The sequence below is a fragment of the Lutra lutra genome, chromosome 2, assembly GCF_902655055.1.
Source record: "Lutra lutra chromosome 2, mLutLut1.2, whole genome shotgun sequence".
Classification (NCBI taxonomy): Eukaryota; Metazoa; Chordata; class Mammalia; order Carnivora; family Mustelidae; genus Lutra; species Lutra lutra.
In genome coordinates, this window is record NC_062279.1 from 121,007,543 (window position 1) to 121,023,642 (window position 16,100).

The window sequence follows — 16,100 nt, forward strand, 5'->3', positions numbered from 1 at the left end:
TGTGTCTTTTTTTTTTACCAGTACCACACTATCTTAATTACTGTAGTTTTACAGTAAGTCTTGTAGTCAGGTAGTGTCAATCCTCTAACTTTGTTGTTTTCCTCCAATGGTATGTTGGTTATGTTGGGTCTTTTGCTTCTCTGTATATACTTTAGAGCAACTTATTGGGATTTCAGTTTGGATTATATTGAATTTGTAGATCAAATCAGGAAAAACTGACATCTTGATCATGTTGAATCTTTGTATCAGTGAACATGGAATATCTCTCCATTTATTTGATTGCTTGATATCTTTCATCACAGTTTTATAATTTTCCTTATGTAGATAAATCTACATATATTGTTAAATTTATATCTAAGATTTTCATTTTTGTGGTGCTGATATAAATGCTATTGTGGCTTTAATTTCAAATTTCACTTGTTCTTTGCTGGTTTATAGGAAAGTGATTGACTTTTGTATATTATTAATCTTGAATCCTACAACCTTATTATAATCACTTATTGGTTCCAGGAGTTTTTTGTCAGTTCTTTCAGATTGTCTACACAGATGACTGGATCATCTGCAAACAAAGAAAGTCTTTTTTCTTCCTTTCCCACCTTAATCCACTCCAGCCTCAGTAAACAACTTCTCTGTTACATATGATGTTTCTTCTTTATGGAAGACTCTTCATCTTTTTTGCCTAACTCATTCATCCTTCAGGTCTCCCTGATCCTTCTATGTGTGCCCACAGAATTCTATTCTTTTTCCTAAGGTAACACTCCTTGCACTAAAATTGCCTATTATAACTATTCTTACTTCCATTGTAGGGTACAGATTCCCTCAAAGCAGAACAGTTGTCATATTCTCAGGAACCCTAGTACCTCAGCTCAGTTCCTTGGACATAATATCCATGAAACATTTATTTGGGAATAAATGTTCTCTTATTATCTACTTAAAAAACTATTAGATAAACAAGGCTAGTTCTTAACATTCAAAAATCAATGAAAAATGAAAAACCAAATGATCATATCAAAAGATGCAGAATAAGTATTTGACAAAATCTAACATTCATGATTAAAATTTCACAGTAAACTAGGAATAAAGGAGAACTTCTTTGATAAAGAATATCTACAGAAACCCTATAGTTAACAATATACTCAATGGTGAGAAACTAGAAGCTTTCTCACTAAGATCGGGTACAAAGCAAGGATGTCCCCTTACACCACTCCTTTTCAACTTTGTATTGGAAGTACTACCTATTGTAAGACAAAAGGAAATAAAAGTTACACAGATGGAAAAGGAAGAAGGATGTTGTGACAGTTCAGGGAAAAGTGATCATCAGTTGGGTTGGTAACAAGGAGAAGGGAGAGAAGTAGATGGATTCCAGATATACTTAGGCAAATGAATCCATAAGACAGTGATAGATTAGGTGTGGAGAATGAGTAAGAAGGATGCGTCAGTAATGAATCCAGTTTCTAATTAGTGGTTATCCTCACGGAACTGTAGAGAAAGAGCAGGTTAGAGGGGAGATAATGAGGTCAGTTTCAAATTTAGTTTTAAGCACTGAAGGCTACCTTAGTGGAGATGGCTTGAGAAATATGATTTAGGAGTTACTGGGTTATTGAAGAGCTATGGCTTCTCATCTGAAATCTTTAGTGATTTGCTGTGAAATTTTCATAGCTTAAATTTAGTATACTTTGTGTGTGGCCAGTTTCTTTTTTCTTATTCTTGGCCTATCATTTTCATTTTATTGAGAGGAAATTATTCTGTTATAAAGTGATGGGGATAAGGAAGGGAATGGATCAGCTGAGTTGCCAAAAGTGCTTAAAACAGTTGAAAATATCAATGTGACTTGTACTTTGGTCATTTGTTATTTTAGTAATTTAGGTTGTCTTATAGAATGTCATATTGGGGCACCTGGGTGGCTTAGTCGTTAAGTGTCTGCCTTTGGCTGGGGTCGTGATCCCAGGGTCCGGGGATCGAGCCCTGCATCAGGCTCCCTGGTCAGTGGGGAGCCTGCTTCTCCCTCTCTTACTCCCCCTGCTTGTGTTACCTCTCTCACTGTGTCTCTCTATGTCAAATTAAAAAAAAAAAAAAAAAAAAAGAATGTCATATTATAATGAGTATAATGGTGGATGTAATGACAGCATATCATAATTTGTACTTTTGTCATTAGAACTTGTTACTCTAAAAGTGTAATTTTGTTATTATACCTTGCCAGTCTTAAAAATTGATAAATGATACAGTGTATCCCGAGAGATATTTGAGAGATACTAGTATTCTGTTAGTTGCTGTCGTTATTTTGTTTACTGGAACAATCATTAGATGTATTTGGAAAGTTATAGCTAGTATTACTGTGTATTGTGAAGAGGTCCACTGTATTCTCAACTATTTAAGTTTTCTTATGTATGTTTATTTTTATTTTTATTTTTCTCAGAGTTAAAGTAAAAACAGAATCTCAAGACCCCACATCTTCATGGAGATCACTTATTCCAGTCATAAAGGTCAATGTGAGCACAGTAAGTAAATTCTGCGGCAGTTCATGTTTGGTGGGTTAATAATGAAAACTCTTATTTTTGCAAATAAAATTTTCACTAAAGAAAGTAATTTTGTAGAGTTGTTTAGGTTCCAAAGTTCATAAAGCTGTGAAAGAATTATTTCAACACCCAATACCATCTTAGCACACATTTATTAGGTTTTAGGGGCTACTTATTCACAACTACTTAGATTTCTTTAAACACTAAATTGATCAGTGGAGTAATTTGGATAGTGTATAGTGCTGAAGTGGAATAATTTAATTGTTGCTTGAAAATGTTTGTTATTAGGTCAGGGGCACCTGGGTGGCTCAGTGGGTTAAAGCCTCTGCCTTCAGCTCAGGTCATGATCCCAGGGTCTTGGGATCGAGTTCCACATCTCTGCTTGACAGGGAGCCTGCTTCCTCGTCTTTCTGCCTGTCTCTCTGCCTACTTGTGATATCTGTCTGTCAAATAAATAAATAAAATCTTAAAAAAAAAAAAAGAAAATGTTTGTTATTAGGTCAACTAAGGAAAAATATATGGTTTGTATATTACAGCATAGTTTCTCTTATTTATTTTTTAGGGACGTTTGGCCTTTGGAAATCATTACCAACCTCAAACTCTGTGTATCAACTTTGATGATGCTTTCTTAACTTACACTACAAAACCGCCTTCTAGTCATCTTGATCAATTCATGCATATTGTGAAAGGGAAACTTGAAAATGTTCGAGTCATGCTTGTTCCTAGTCCAAGATATGTTGGTCTTCAAAATGATGAGTAAGATAGTCTTACAAATTGTCTTTCTCTGATTGACTTATTTCACTTAGCATAATCCTCTCTAGTTCCATCCATGTCAATGCAAATGGTAGGTATTCATCCTTTCTCATGGCTGAGTAATATTCTATTGTATGTATGAACCACATCATCTTTATCCATTCAACTGCTAAAGGACATCTTGGCTCCTTCCATAGTTTGGCTATTGTGGATAAACCATGAGAGACTCTGGACTCCAGGAAACAAATTGAGGGTTACAGAAAGGAGAGGGTTGGGGGGATGGGATAACCAGGTGATGGGTATTAAGGAGGCACATGTTGTGATGAACATTGGGTGTTACACGCAACTAATGAATTGCTGAACACTACATCAGAAACTAATGATGTACTATATGTTGGCTAACAACATAATAAAAAAAAGTCATAAAAATAACATAATATCTTTATATCTAATATAGATATCAATTAGAATCTTTGTCATCTTTAATTTTTTTGCTCTAAGTTGGGCGATAATTGGGCATATTTCTCTGTTAAGCCAGTTAACAGCATAGTCATGCTTTATAATTACAAATGATATATTATCCATTGATGAGCTCTAATTTTAAACATTTTCCTATAAGATTATAACTATAATTTTTCTACCATTTTCTCCTTCTCACTGTACTTGGGAAACTTACTTGGGGCATTTAGACTCTGATGTTTGTAGGTTAGAAAATATACACTATATGTTGGCTTTTATTTCCCGAAGGGATGGATTAATAGTACATTCAATAAATGCAGTGTAGTGGAATACCATTTTGAGTTAATAAAAAGTTGAAAATTGAATCTAAATTACTCTTGGTAAACTGGGGAAGTAAGAATGATACAGTTTTAGAACTGTCCCAGCTTTTATCTTTGTGTGCTGGTAGTATAAAATTTATGAGGTTATAAGAAGCATGATTATTCCTTCTTAATTCCAACTTTTGGCTAGCTTGCTTATTAGATTTCCCCATCACTAGAATGATGGAGAGGTTTTCCCTATGTGAGTAGCAGGGATGCTATGGGGTTTACCTCATCTCATTCTTCATAATCACAGACTTTGCTAAGCATCTTGTAGAATGTGGGCTGTGCACACAGTTCTATATATTATGGGTAAATTTTAAAATACTGAATAAATCTGGACCTTATGAAGTTTACAGAGTAAGATAAAAAGGTGTTTTCTTACTAATTTTTATAAAAAGGTAAAATTGTATTTTTCACTCTTCAAAGTAAGTGTGGAAATTGAATGATGATATTAGACATTAACCTTCATCATTTAATATATATTTAGAAGAAGGTTGTTGAATTTGTATATATTATCTAATGACCGAGAAGTTAATTTTGATATGGAAAGAAGATGTGGTATATGAACGAAAAAGAGAAAAGTTGTTGAATCAAAGCAAGTAAAAATTAATAATTTGTGGGGAAGCGATTGTAGAGAAACATTAATTCCAGAATTTTTTCAAGTTGATCAACTAAATATTCTTAGAAATAAGATAAAGACAAAGATAATATCAAGTTGTTAAAAAAGACTTAATATTTTTCTTATTTAATGTTTCTAAAAGATTAAACTTTATTTTACAGATATATAGAATATTTCCTATTAAGTTATAAAGTATTAATATAAAATGGTTGAATTTAAAGTTTAATTTTAAATTTTTTGTTGCCAATGCAGAATATGATTATTCTAATGATCATTGATCTTCGATTATATTTAATCAAACTTTGCTTTAAATTGACTTCTCTCTTTTAAAGCTAAAAATGCATAACAAATTTTCATTTTTTCTTTTTGAAACTAATATATTGGTTAAAAATTTTTCAGTACCAATTTATTTAGTCTAATACAGAATACAACTATGCAAAACTTCATTGTCTATGTAAAAGGTGTTTTGTTTTCCCTTTTCAATGTGCTACACTTGATTGTTTTTTAGATTTTTTTCTCTTTTTGTTCTCAACTATTACTACCTTATTAGAATACAGAACATTTTATATTCTGGAGATGTACTTAGTTTGCCATCCCCCCTCCTTCTATAGACCACCAAGATTAATGGGAGAAGGGTTTGTGGTGATGCAGTCAAATGATGTTGACATCTACTACTACATGGATGAGCCAGGTATTAGTTTTTGAAAGTGTGTTTCATAGCTGCACTTTTACTCTATGAAATGTTGATATTTAATAATATTTTAAGTTTCCTTAGTTCAGATAAAATAAACATCAATATGTCATAAATGTGGATGGAAGAGTGCCTACCTAAAAAATGTCTGTGTCATTTATCAAAAATTGAATATTACTATTTTAGACCAAAAGAACAATATAGGAATCTTTTGTTCAATTCTGTTTTCAGAGGTATACCTTAAAAGTTGTGAATGCAAGTAACCTGGTGTGAAAACCTTTAGAGAATATGGTGACAGTTAAGGTAGTTCATGCTAGCTTAAGAAGAAAATCCTTTAAGGCTTGAAGTTTAAGGATTGAAGTCTAGCTCGTTAGAGTGCTTCACAGGTGGCTTGAATTTTATAAAAGTAACTAAACATTGGATTTTTAGCCCTTTTTTCCTACTAATTTTTTTTTAATGCCTTCATGGGGTTTATGAGGTCAGAGTGTTTTCAGAGGAAAATGAGGATGTTGCTTGCCTTTTTAACCATATTGACATTTGCATGCTGGTACAAAAGCAATGGTGGGTGAAATGATACCAGCCATTGCTGGTACAAAGCAACAGTGGCTGCTTTAGTATGAATTAAAGCAGAGCTTCCGAACTATACTAGTAATCACTGACTTTTTCACTACCACGCATTTACAGTAAAACGCATGCCAGTATCAGTTTAAAAAACTTTGATAAAGCCATAAAAAGTGTTTCTGTCAAATCTTGACCCTTGAGTAAACTTTTTAATAATTAGTGTGATGAAATGGCCAAGTACACATAATACACCTCTGTTACATACCAAAGTATACTGATGTTTGGAGGAAAAGCACTTGTATAGTTGAGTTTCTAGCTGAATTATATGCTCTTTTCATGGAGCACCAGTTTTACTTGAAGAAGCAACTAGAGATAATCTATGATTTTGAGCTTTCATGTGAAAATCAGAATTTTGGAAAATTTGGTTCTGCCAACTGTGAGTTTAAGGACTTTTCTGATAAGACCACCAGTGCTATTAACAAATGTGATTTTAAAAATGTTTAATGATGACGGGAGCCTGGGGGGCTCAGTGGGTTAAGACTCTACCTTGGGCTCAGGTCATGATCTCACGGTCCTGAGATCGAGTCCCGCATTGGGCTCTCTGCTCAGCCGGAAGCCTGCTTTCCCCTCTGTCTCTGCCTGCTGCTCTGCCTACTTGTGATCACTCTCTCTCTGTCAAGTAAATAAATAAATCTTTTTAAAAAATGTTGTTGTTGTTGTTTTTTAAAGAGTTTATTTATTTGACAGACAGAGATCACAAGTAGGCAGAGAAGCAGGCAGAGAGAGAGGGAGAAGCAGGCTCCCCGCTGAGCAGAGAGCCCGATGCGGGGTTCGATCCCAGGACCCCGAGATCATGACCCGAGCCGAAAGCAGAGGCTTTAACCCACTGAGCCACCCAGATGTCCCTAAAAAAAATGTTTAATGATGAAATTTATCAGTATTTGGAGAACATATGTGTGTCTCTGTGAACCAGTATTTTCCAAATGTTACAAAGTTACATCATGGATAAAAGATACATTCAAAGTATAAGGGAGATCGGTAAGTTTTAATGTATCCGAGTATGAAAAATTCAGTATAGGGTTTCAGATTCCACGTTGCAACTAACTTTTAAGGAACTACCACTTCTTGAATTTTGGTATAGTGTCAGAGAAGAATATCCACAGTTATCTGAAAAAGCTATTAAAATACTCCTCCCTTTTCTAAATAGCTGTTTGAGGCTAGGTTTTCTTCAGATACTTAAATAACAAATGCAGAAGCAGCTTTGAGAATTTGCTTATTTTTTAGTAAGTTGGACATTAAAGAGATTTGCTGAAATAAAAACAATGCCAACACTTACTTCTAAATGAATTTGTTTTAGAAAATATGGTTATTTGTTCATTGAAAAGTACTTTCATTAAAAATGGAATTAAAATTTCATTTAGTTTTTATAAAATAATTTTTTCATATCATATTTTCATTAAGTTATATTAAATGAAATATAATGAGTTCAATTTTATTAAACATTTTATTACATCAACACGCAATGAGTTGTTACCTTAAAAATAAAATTTTAAAAAATTGTCCAGTTTCAATTTTGAATACAGTAAATTATGATTGAGATAATACCAAAAAACCCCACTGTGTATCCTTGGTAATTTTTAAGAGTGTAAAGGATTACTGAAAGCAGCATTTTTAGAACTCCTGGTCTAGGGAATCTTTAAACAGTAATTTTAAGTAATTACCTTTCTATTGTATATTCTGCAATATAGGACTTGTTCCAGAAGAAACAGAAGAAAATATTGAAGGAGAAATGAGCAGTGAGGATTGCAAATTACAAGATTTGCCTCCGTGTTGGGGACTGGATATAGTTTGTGGAAAAGGAACGGATTTCAACTATGGGCCATGGGCCGATAGACAAAGGTACTTGAGTAAATTATATTTCTAGTAAGTCTTTTAATGTTGAATGATATAAATTTTATAAAAAAGTGGCTTAATATTTTATAAGCTCTTTTATTATGGCAGGGTAAGATATCACTAAGCATTTTAATTCAAATTATAAGCATTTTAATTCAAATTATAAATTATAATTTTAATTCAAATTATAAGTTGGCATAAGCAAGTTCATTCTGAAGGAGGGGCTGATTTGTTAGAAAAATGGTGAATGAGGAGCATATTTATTGGTTTCTTTGTTTTTTCTTTTGTATTTAATCAATGAATTTGCCAGGGACTGTTGGGCTGTAGAGATTCAGAGACAAAAGACATATAGTTCAGTTTCAGTGAGGGAAAACAAACAAAAGAGTTTTATTAAGGGTTGAGGTAGAGGTAAGGAAAAAGTCTTGATGAAGCACTTAGAAACGTACTGTACTAGTTGGCTAAGACTGCCATAACAAAGAACCATAGACTGTATAGTTTAAACAACAGAAATTTTTTCATGGTTCTGGAGGTTAGAATTCTGTGATCAATGTGTTGGTAGGTTTGGTTCCTTCTGAGGGCTGTGAAGGAAGGGTGTATTCAAGGCTTCTCTTCTTGGCTTGTAGATGGTCATCTTTTCTCTGGTCTTCCCATGGTCTTGCCTTTTGTGTGTCTTGTAGGTCTCTGTGTCCACATTTCCTTGTCTTAGAAGAGCACTAGTTATATTGGATTAGGGCACACCCTAATGACTACATTTTAACTTATTCATCTCTCTAAATATCCTATTTCCAAACATCAAATTCTCAGGTACTCAAGGTTAGGACTTCAATGTATGAATTTTTAGGGGGACACAATTCTTTTATAAAAGATACATAACTCATCAGAGAAGAATTGGGGAAGGCTTTTTAGTAGAGGTAACATGTAAGTTGAATTTTGACACTTAAGTAGGAGTTAGCCAATGAAGGAAGAGGAGGACAAATAATTGAGAAAAAGGAATAGTTCTGCAAATGCATGATGACAATGGAGATTTGTCTTATAGTTTCTATAGGTTGTTAGGAGACTTGGAGGTAGTTAAGAAAGATTTTATACTAGGGTCATGGACAGTGTCTGAAAGGTGTTTTTTTTTAAATTTTTTAGTCGTTCTGTTAATTTTGAAGTAATTCTTATTTTAATACATTCTGACCACGTTTCTACTTACTGAAGAGTTTTAAGCAAAGAAGGGGACATTTACCACTAATTATGAGGGAACATCTAAATTTTTATGTAAATAGACATTGCCTAAAGTCAGTTTAGTTTTTCTGTTCATAAACAAGCTTGAATGGAGAAATATAAGCCAAACCATTCACTGAAGCAGATATTGTTGGGCTGTTGATGGACTAATGAAGAGTGCTGATACTGACTTGATATACTGACTCTTTTTATACTTGTTTTAAAAAGTGCTTTCGACCTAGCTTGTTAAAAGAAATACATACTTTGTTAAGTCGCATGTTAACCTTTGTATCTCTAGTATGTTGAAATACCTGTCCCATCAAGTGTAGCTACTTAACAATTGTATGATAAATGAGTAAGTAAGTTTGTCATTTGAAAACTCCTGCAATATGCTAATACATTACTTTGTTGAGTTCTGGGTTAGGTTATTTATTAGACTTGGAAGTAAACAGCTTAAAATTTCAGGTTAGGAAACAAATGCTTTCCAAATTACTGGATTTAAATTTTCCTTTTATGATAAAATTTTTCCTATAGTAAGCCATACTGTGTTGGAATTGTTGAAAATGAGGGGTTTTATATCCTATTACATAACAGTTATATTTATACATTATTATATTTGAAAGGAAAATATTAAAAAAAAGCTTCAACACAGACACATAAAATATTTGCATTTCTAAGACTTGAATAAAGTATGATTATTTTTAAACTGTATTTCATTTGGTTTCATTAAAAAAAATTAGGGTATATTTACATAAAAGCCCAAACTAAAATTCTTTTACTAAATAGCCATATTCACTTCTTTTTTTTTTTTTTTTTTTAAAGATTTTATTTATTTATTTGACAGAGAGAGATCACAAGCAGGCAGAGAGAGAGGAGGAAGCAGGCTCCCTGCTGAGCAGAGAGCCCGATGCGGGGCTCGATCCCAGGACCCTGAGGTCATGACCTGAGCCGAAGGCAGCGGCTTAACCCACTGAGCCACCCAGGCGCCCCGCCATATTCACTTCTGAAGTGATACTTGTATTACGTGGAGAAATGAAAAAAGAAAAAAAGAAAAATTTGTTTTATCGACTCTTTTCAGTAGATCTTGCCACTGCCAGAAGAGAACAGCAATATCTTTCTTAACCTGGACTTAAAACCATTCATTCAGGTTTATTTGAAAGAAAAAAGAGAAAAAAGAAAAACTTCTTTTTTTTTTTTAAGATTTTATTTATTTGAGAGAGAGAGAGAGGGAGACCACAAGCGGGACGGTGGGGAGAGGGAGAGGGTAAAGCAGACTTTCTACTGAGCAGGGAGCCCAACTCCAGGCTTTCGATCCCAGGACTCTGAGATCATGATCTGCACCAAATGTAGACGCTTAACCAACTGAGCCACCTAGGTGCCCTGAAAAACTTACTTTCACATGCTTTTAGTTTATTAACAATACTTCTTATTTAACATGTACAAACAGTGCATTTCCTCTTTTGTATCCATTTCCTTTCTTCTCTACCATTTTGCATTTCTATATAAATATGAATTGTAATCAGAAATGAATTATAAGGTCAGTTTTCTTAGCATCCACTAAGATATAAGAAATTTAGGAAGAAATCTCAACTGTTTTGCTATTGGATAGTTCATTCAGTTTTGTGACGAGATTTTGATCTCTTCAAAAGAGATTTTGATCTTGTTAGCTTCTGGATTTTGATTTCATTCTACCACCTTTACATGATTTTTCTGAATCATTACGATATTCAGCTTTTCCTTCATGATATTTTCTTTCTGCGAGTTTTCATGTCAGAGTTGAAATACAAACGTTATGAGATTTGTACTTAATCCTTAGATAGGTGATAATTATAATAATGCAAACATTTTCAACATTGTCTAGCCTCTTACTGCTTTCACATAAGTGCTTTTCTTTGTATTTTCACACTTGAGTCTCAAAACCCAGTGAGATATGTGGGGCAGATATGGTAAGCTTATTATACCTGTGAGAAAATGGAGGTTCAGTGATTTAGGCAAGATAATGATGCTGTAGCATCTAGAGCTAACAATTGTTAGCTTTTCAAGCCTTTCAAGTCCACGCCTCTTTTCATTATATCCTGCTATCCATTGAACAGTCCATTTTCATTCAGTGATCATATTGGATTTTTTTAATCTTTAATAGTCTTAGTTTCATGTATTTGTATGTTGTAGCTAGAACATTTGCAGAACTTTTTCGTTCATATACACTAACTTGATGGCAAATTATAGTCTATAATGGGTCAGTTTTCACCTTTTGTTCTATTCATCTAATTTTTCCCTACCTTATTTATTCTAAGTAGCATTTTTTGTTACTTTTTCAACCCTTCCTTTTTAAAAGCTATAAACTGTCACCTTCTCTGAATGTGTGAATTACATTACATTAATTTTGACTCTGAAATGGAAAGTCCTTGGGTTCTTTCATCTTTGTGAGAATGATGAGGGGAGGCAAATGTATTAGAGCCTTAGCTTCTTTACTTTTTAGAGATCTACTGACCTTTAGATTCTTATTGATAGGTTATTGATTAAAAATAATGATTGTAGGGGCGCCTGGGTGGCTCAGTGGGTTAAAGCCTCTGCCTTCTGCTCAGGTCATGATCCCGGGGTCCTGGGATCGAGACCTGCATCGGGCTCTCTGCTCAGCAGGGAGCCTGCTTCCTCCTCTCTCTCTGCCTGCCTCTCTGCCTACTTGTGATCTCTTTCTGTCAAATAAATAAAATCTTAAAAAAAAAATAATGATTGTAAGGGGAACCTGGTTAAGCATTGCCTTTTGATTTTAGCTCAGGTCATGATCTCAGGGTTATGAGATCAAGCCCTGCATCAGCCTCCAACCTGCGTGTGGAGTCTGCTTAAGATTCTCTCTTTCCCTCTCCCTTTGCCCCCCCCCAAATAATAATGATTATAAAAATAAAAGAAATAATAACCATTTTTTCAAGCATCATGTACTGTCAAGTCTTTTCCATATAGGTTGTCATTTAATCCTCAGATCTATTCTATGAGGCAAGTTGTGTTATTCCTGTTGTTCAGATGAGAAAGCAGGTCAGGTGTCTTCAGAAAGGCTAAATAACTCATCCATAGCGGAATGATTCTAATTAAACCATCCTCCTTTAGTTATTTCTTTAACTCTTCATATGCTTGTAGAAAGTCTTTAATTTCTCCCAGTATGGTTGAACAGTACAGATTTGTTCTTACCTGTATCTCATTTGACAATAGTGTATTATATACTCAAAGCTTGTTGGGGTACCTGGATGGCTCAGTTGATTAAGTGTTGGGACTCTTGGTTTTGGCTCAGGTCATGATCTGATGGGTTGTGAGATTGAGCCATGCATTGGGTTCTGTGTTCAGTGAGGCAGTCTGTGTGAAGATTCTCTCCCTCTGCCCCTTCCAACTCTTGTGCATGTGTGTGTGCACCTGTGCATGCTCTCTCTCTCAAATAAATAAATAAATCTTTAGAAAAATACTCAAAGCTTACTGATCTTTGGAAGTATGAAACATTGGAGAAAAGAGTCTTTCATTTTACTGAAAGGAAATTAGTGTAGGTGTTATTTTGTGACTTAGTTTTTTTTTCCTATTTCATGTCCAATTGTTAAATGAGATAGCAGTGATAGTACAAAGTTAGAATACTGATTTTGCTCCCTTATAGATATAATTTTGAGTAACAAGTTATTCTTTATACCTCCTTATATAGAGACTGTCTGTGGAAGTTTTTCTTCCCACCTGATTATCAAGTTCTGAAAGTTTCTGAAATTGCACAGCCTGGGAGACCACGACAGATCCTTGCTTTTGAACTCCGAATGAATATTATTGCAGATGCTACAATTGATTTGCTGTTTACCAAAAACAGGGTAATTATTAAAATAATATAGTAGAATACAGTGTTTAAAATTTGAATATTATTTTCCAGGGTATTTTTCTGGTAACTAGTTCTATACTTACATTCATTTCTATGAGCTTCCTGTCCCCCTCCCCCCCACACTAATTGTATTTATGTTGCTTTCATTACCAAAAGTAGGAAAAATTAATAATAAATCTTAATTCTATAATCTGGTTCATTTTCTTCTTTATATCTGGCCAAATTGTTTTAGTGTATTTTTACTAAAACTTTGAACTTTTGTTCTTAGAAACTTTTATTACCCATTTCATATTATTGATGATTATATTTTATCTGTGATAGTAACTGAAAAGTAAAGATGTGAGTATGATTAAATAGTGAGAAAGTAATTGTTTTATATGGTTTAATTTTTTTCTTTTGATAGGAAACAAATGCTGTACATGTAAATGTAGGAGCTGGCTCATATTTAGAAATTAATATTCCAATGACAGTTGAGGAAAATGGTAAGCTGCAATGAGTACTTTCCTGTTTTAAATGATTAATGGGGAATGATTAATCTATAAATAATAGTTTGCTATCCCATTGAGACTAAAATTAATGGGGTTTTCTTTTTCAGCTTTCTATTATATTTACTTGATAGTACATTTTAATTACATAATCAAATTATTTGTATACCTGCAGAGAAGGGAAAATTTTTAAATCAAGTTAGGTCTTACGCTTTCATCATACCCTATACTTATTTTTTGTGAGACTGAGGATAATTTGTTTAAAATGTATTTTTCCTATTAGTCTGTTGCTCTGTAAGACCAGGTGTTTTTTTTTTTTTAATTTTATTTTTAATAAACATATATTTTTATCCCTAGGGGTACAGGTCTGCGAATCGCCAGGTTTACACACTTCACAGCACTCACCATAGCACATACCCTCCCCAATATCCATAACCCCACCCCCCCCTCCCAACCCCCCCTTTTTTTTTTGTTTTTAAACTGATAGAAACTTGGTGCTGAACCCAGTACCTGGCACATGGTATATGGGCAGTATGTGATAGAATGACTGAAAGGCTTTGTTTTAAGGTTTTATTGTTAATAGATTTTGTTAGGGAGTAAGCCTGGTATTTTGAAAAATATAGCTTTAAGAAAGCAGAATATTTCATATTTAAAATACTAAATAATACTCTGCTATAGTTTTATCCAAGCTAATCTAAATTTATCATACATTTGAAATTTGGACTCATACAAGTTAATCAATAATGTAATTAAATACCTTTTGTTAAATTTATCAAAATATTATATAGCCTTTTTCATTTTCCTTCTTCCTATCCTTTTAGTGTATTTGTAATTGAGAATAATTAAAGTGAAATTCTACTTTATTGATTCACTTCTTGAGAATACAGAGAATAACAACTTACCCATATTTTTAAGTCATTAACCAACAGTGTTACTATGGCTGAGTATAATTCGAGTAGTTTTTGTATCATGCTTGGCTCTCTTTACTTGTTTCTGTCACCTTTTTTTTTTTTCCTGGTATAAGAAGAAAGAAACTAGTGGGTTAACTGCATTCATTAGCTTGTATAAAAAGGTAGGAGTTGGGTCTATCTACTTAGATAATCAGTTGTGAAACAGTGACTGAGAATGGCATAGAGTATCTTTTCCCTGTACCTTTGAGGCTCTTTCAGTGAAGATTTAAACATTACCTTTGCTTGTTGTAGAAGAATGGTCATACTAAGTCTTGAAGCAGATGCTTGAGATTCTCTAGGACTGGGTGGTTCAGATTAGTAAATTGTAAAGAACATCTTTTAGTGTAGCCTTACAGAGACACAGCAGGAGGAAAAAGACAGTTGGGGGGTTGCATAAAATTGAGAATGATTCAATTAAGGGAGTGCTTCTACCATTTTTAAACTGATATTCCACGTAGGAAATATTTGTTCACCTTTCTTTTGTGCAGTTATGGGTACATCTGGGGTAAGGGAGCCACTGAGGGTTGAGGGAATCGATATGTCAAGCATACTTACTATGAATTCATGGTCGGTGCCACAGCACACTGGTTGTGGAACTCTGAGTGAGTTATGGGTCTAAGGAAAGTCCAGTCAGGTTTTTGGGAAAGGTTAGGTGGCTTTTAAGATGACTGTCTGAGGGGGAAAATTAGATTAAGTCATAGATATTAGCAAAATATAGTTCAAACACATTTAAAACTTTTTTCAGAGATTCAGGTACTTGAAAAAAATGCCCAGAACAGGAAGTATGCTGAACTAGCTATATACTAATTAGTGTATTAGTGGACTCTGGCTACCATAGTAGCGTTAGTGTTCATAGAAGGGCAGACCTTCAAGAAAAGAAATGAAACACTTTGCAGTTTTCTTCTTTTGTTCAGCATGGAGCTATATTGTTTGCTAACTGTCATTAATTACATAAGTAATAGCCATTGTTTAGAAACTCTCATTATATATGGAACATTTTCCATATAAGGAAAATGATTAAAACAACTTTCTTTGAGTCAGTAGGAAAAGAAGAGACATGGGAGCCATCTTCAATACTTGAAAACTGTCATTTAGAGGATGGACTTAACAGTTTTGCACTGGCAAGCAAAATCAGGAGGACATTTTGTGAAGATGGAACTTCATTCCTTTAGAGTTGTCCAAAATGAGAAAGGTCACTTATTAGATAGCAAGTTCCCCATCACTGGAATGTATTTGTGTAGTTTCTGATCACCATTTTTCAGAGATGCCTTCTTTGGGTGGTGATGGGAGTTGTTTCTAGTACAAAATTTTTAGTCATAGATATATCTTTTTAGGTTCTTAACTTTGTGTTTTCACGTATTAGGTTATACTCCTGCAATTAAAGGACAGCTCTTACATGTTGATGCTACCACCAGCATGCAATACCGGACCCTTTTAGAAGCAGAAATGTTAGCAGTAAGTCTAGAGTATATGATAATATTGTTTACATACATAAAATCTGAATTTGGTTTTAATTTTTTAATATAAAATTTTAATTACCAGGAAGTTATTAAATAGTTAATCTTCTCATTCAAGAACTACCAGGTGCTTTGGGTGTTAATTTTGGTAGGAGGAGTAGATTCCCAGTGCTGTGGACTCTGGCATCTTTTTTGCTCTGCTTCTGGTTATGGGCAAAGTGAATATAAGGCTGTGTTAGCATGATTTTTGATCTTTAAAAATGTGAAAAGTTGTTAGATTATTATTATTATTATTATTATT

General features: G+C 33.8%; 1 protein-coding gene across 6 annotated transcripts in view; it reads left to right on the plus strand.

The window, feature by feature from the left end:
• Positions 1-16,100, plus strand: part of BLTP1 (bridge-like lipid transfer protein family member 1) — a 217,164-nt gene that overhangs the window by 34,335 nt on the left and 166,729 nt on the right. For all 6 annotated transcript variants that reach the window (XM_047718360.1, XM_047718361.1, XM_047718357.1 and 3 more), the window contains exons 9-15: positions 2,417-2,498; positions 3,079-3,272; positions 5,321-5,400; positions 7,710-7,860; positions 12,743-12,899; positions 13,311-13,389; positions 15,706-15,797. In XM_047718360.1, coding sequence (XP_047574316.1) covers positions 2,417-2,498; positions 3,079-3,272; positions 5,321-5,400; positions 7,710-7,860; positions 12,743-12,899; positions 13,311-13,389; positions 15,706-15,797 — 835 coding nt within the window. The remainder of the gene's footprint in view (positions 1-2,416; positions 2,499-3,078; positions 3,273-5,320; positions 5,401-7,709; positions 7,861-12,742; positions 12,900-13,310; positions 13,390-15,705; positions 15,798-16,100) is intronic.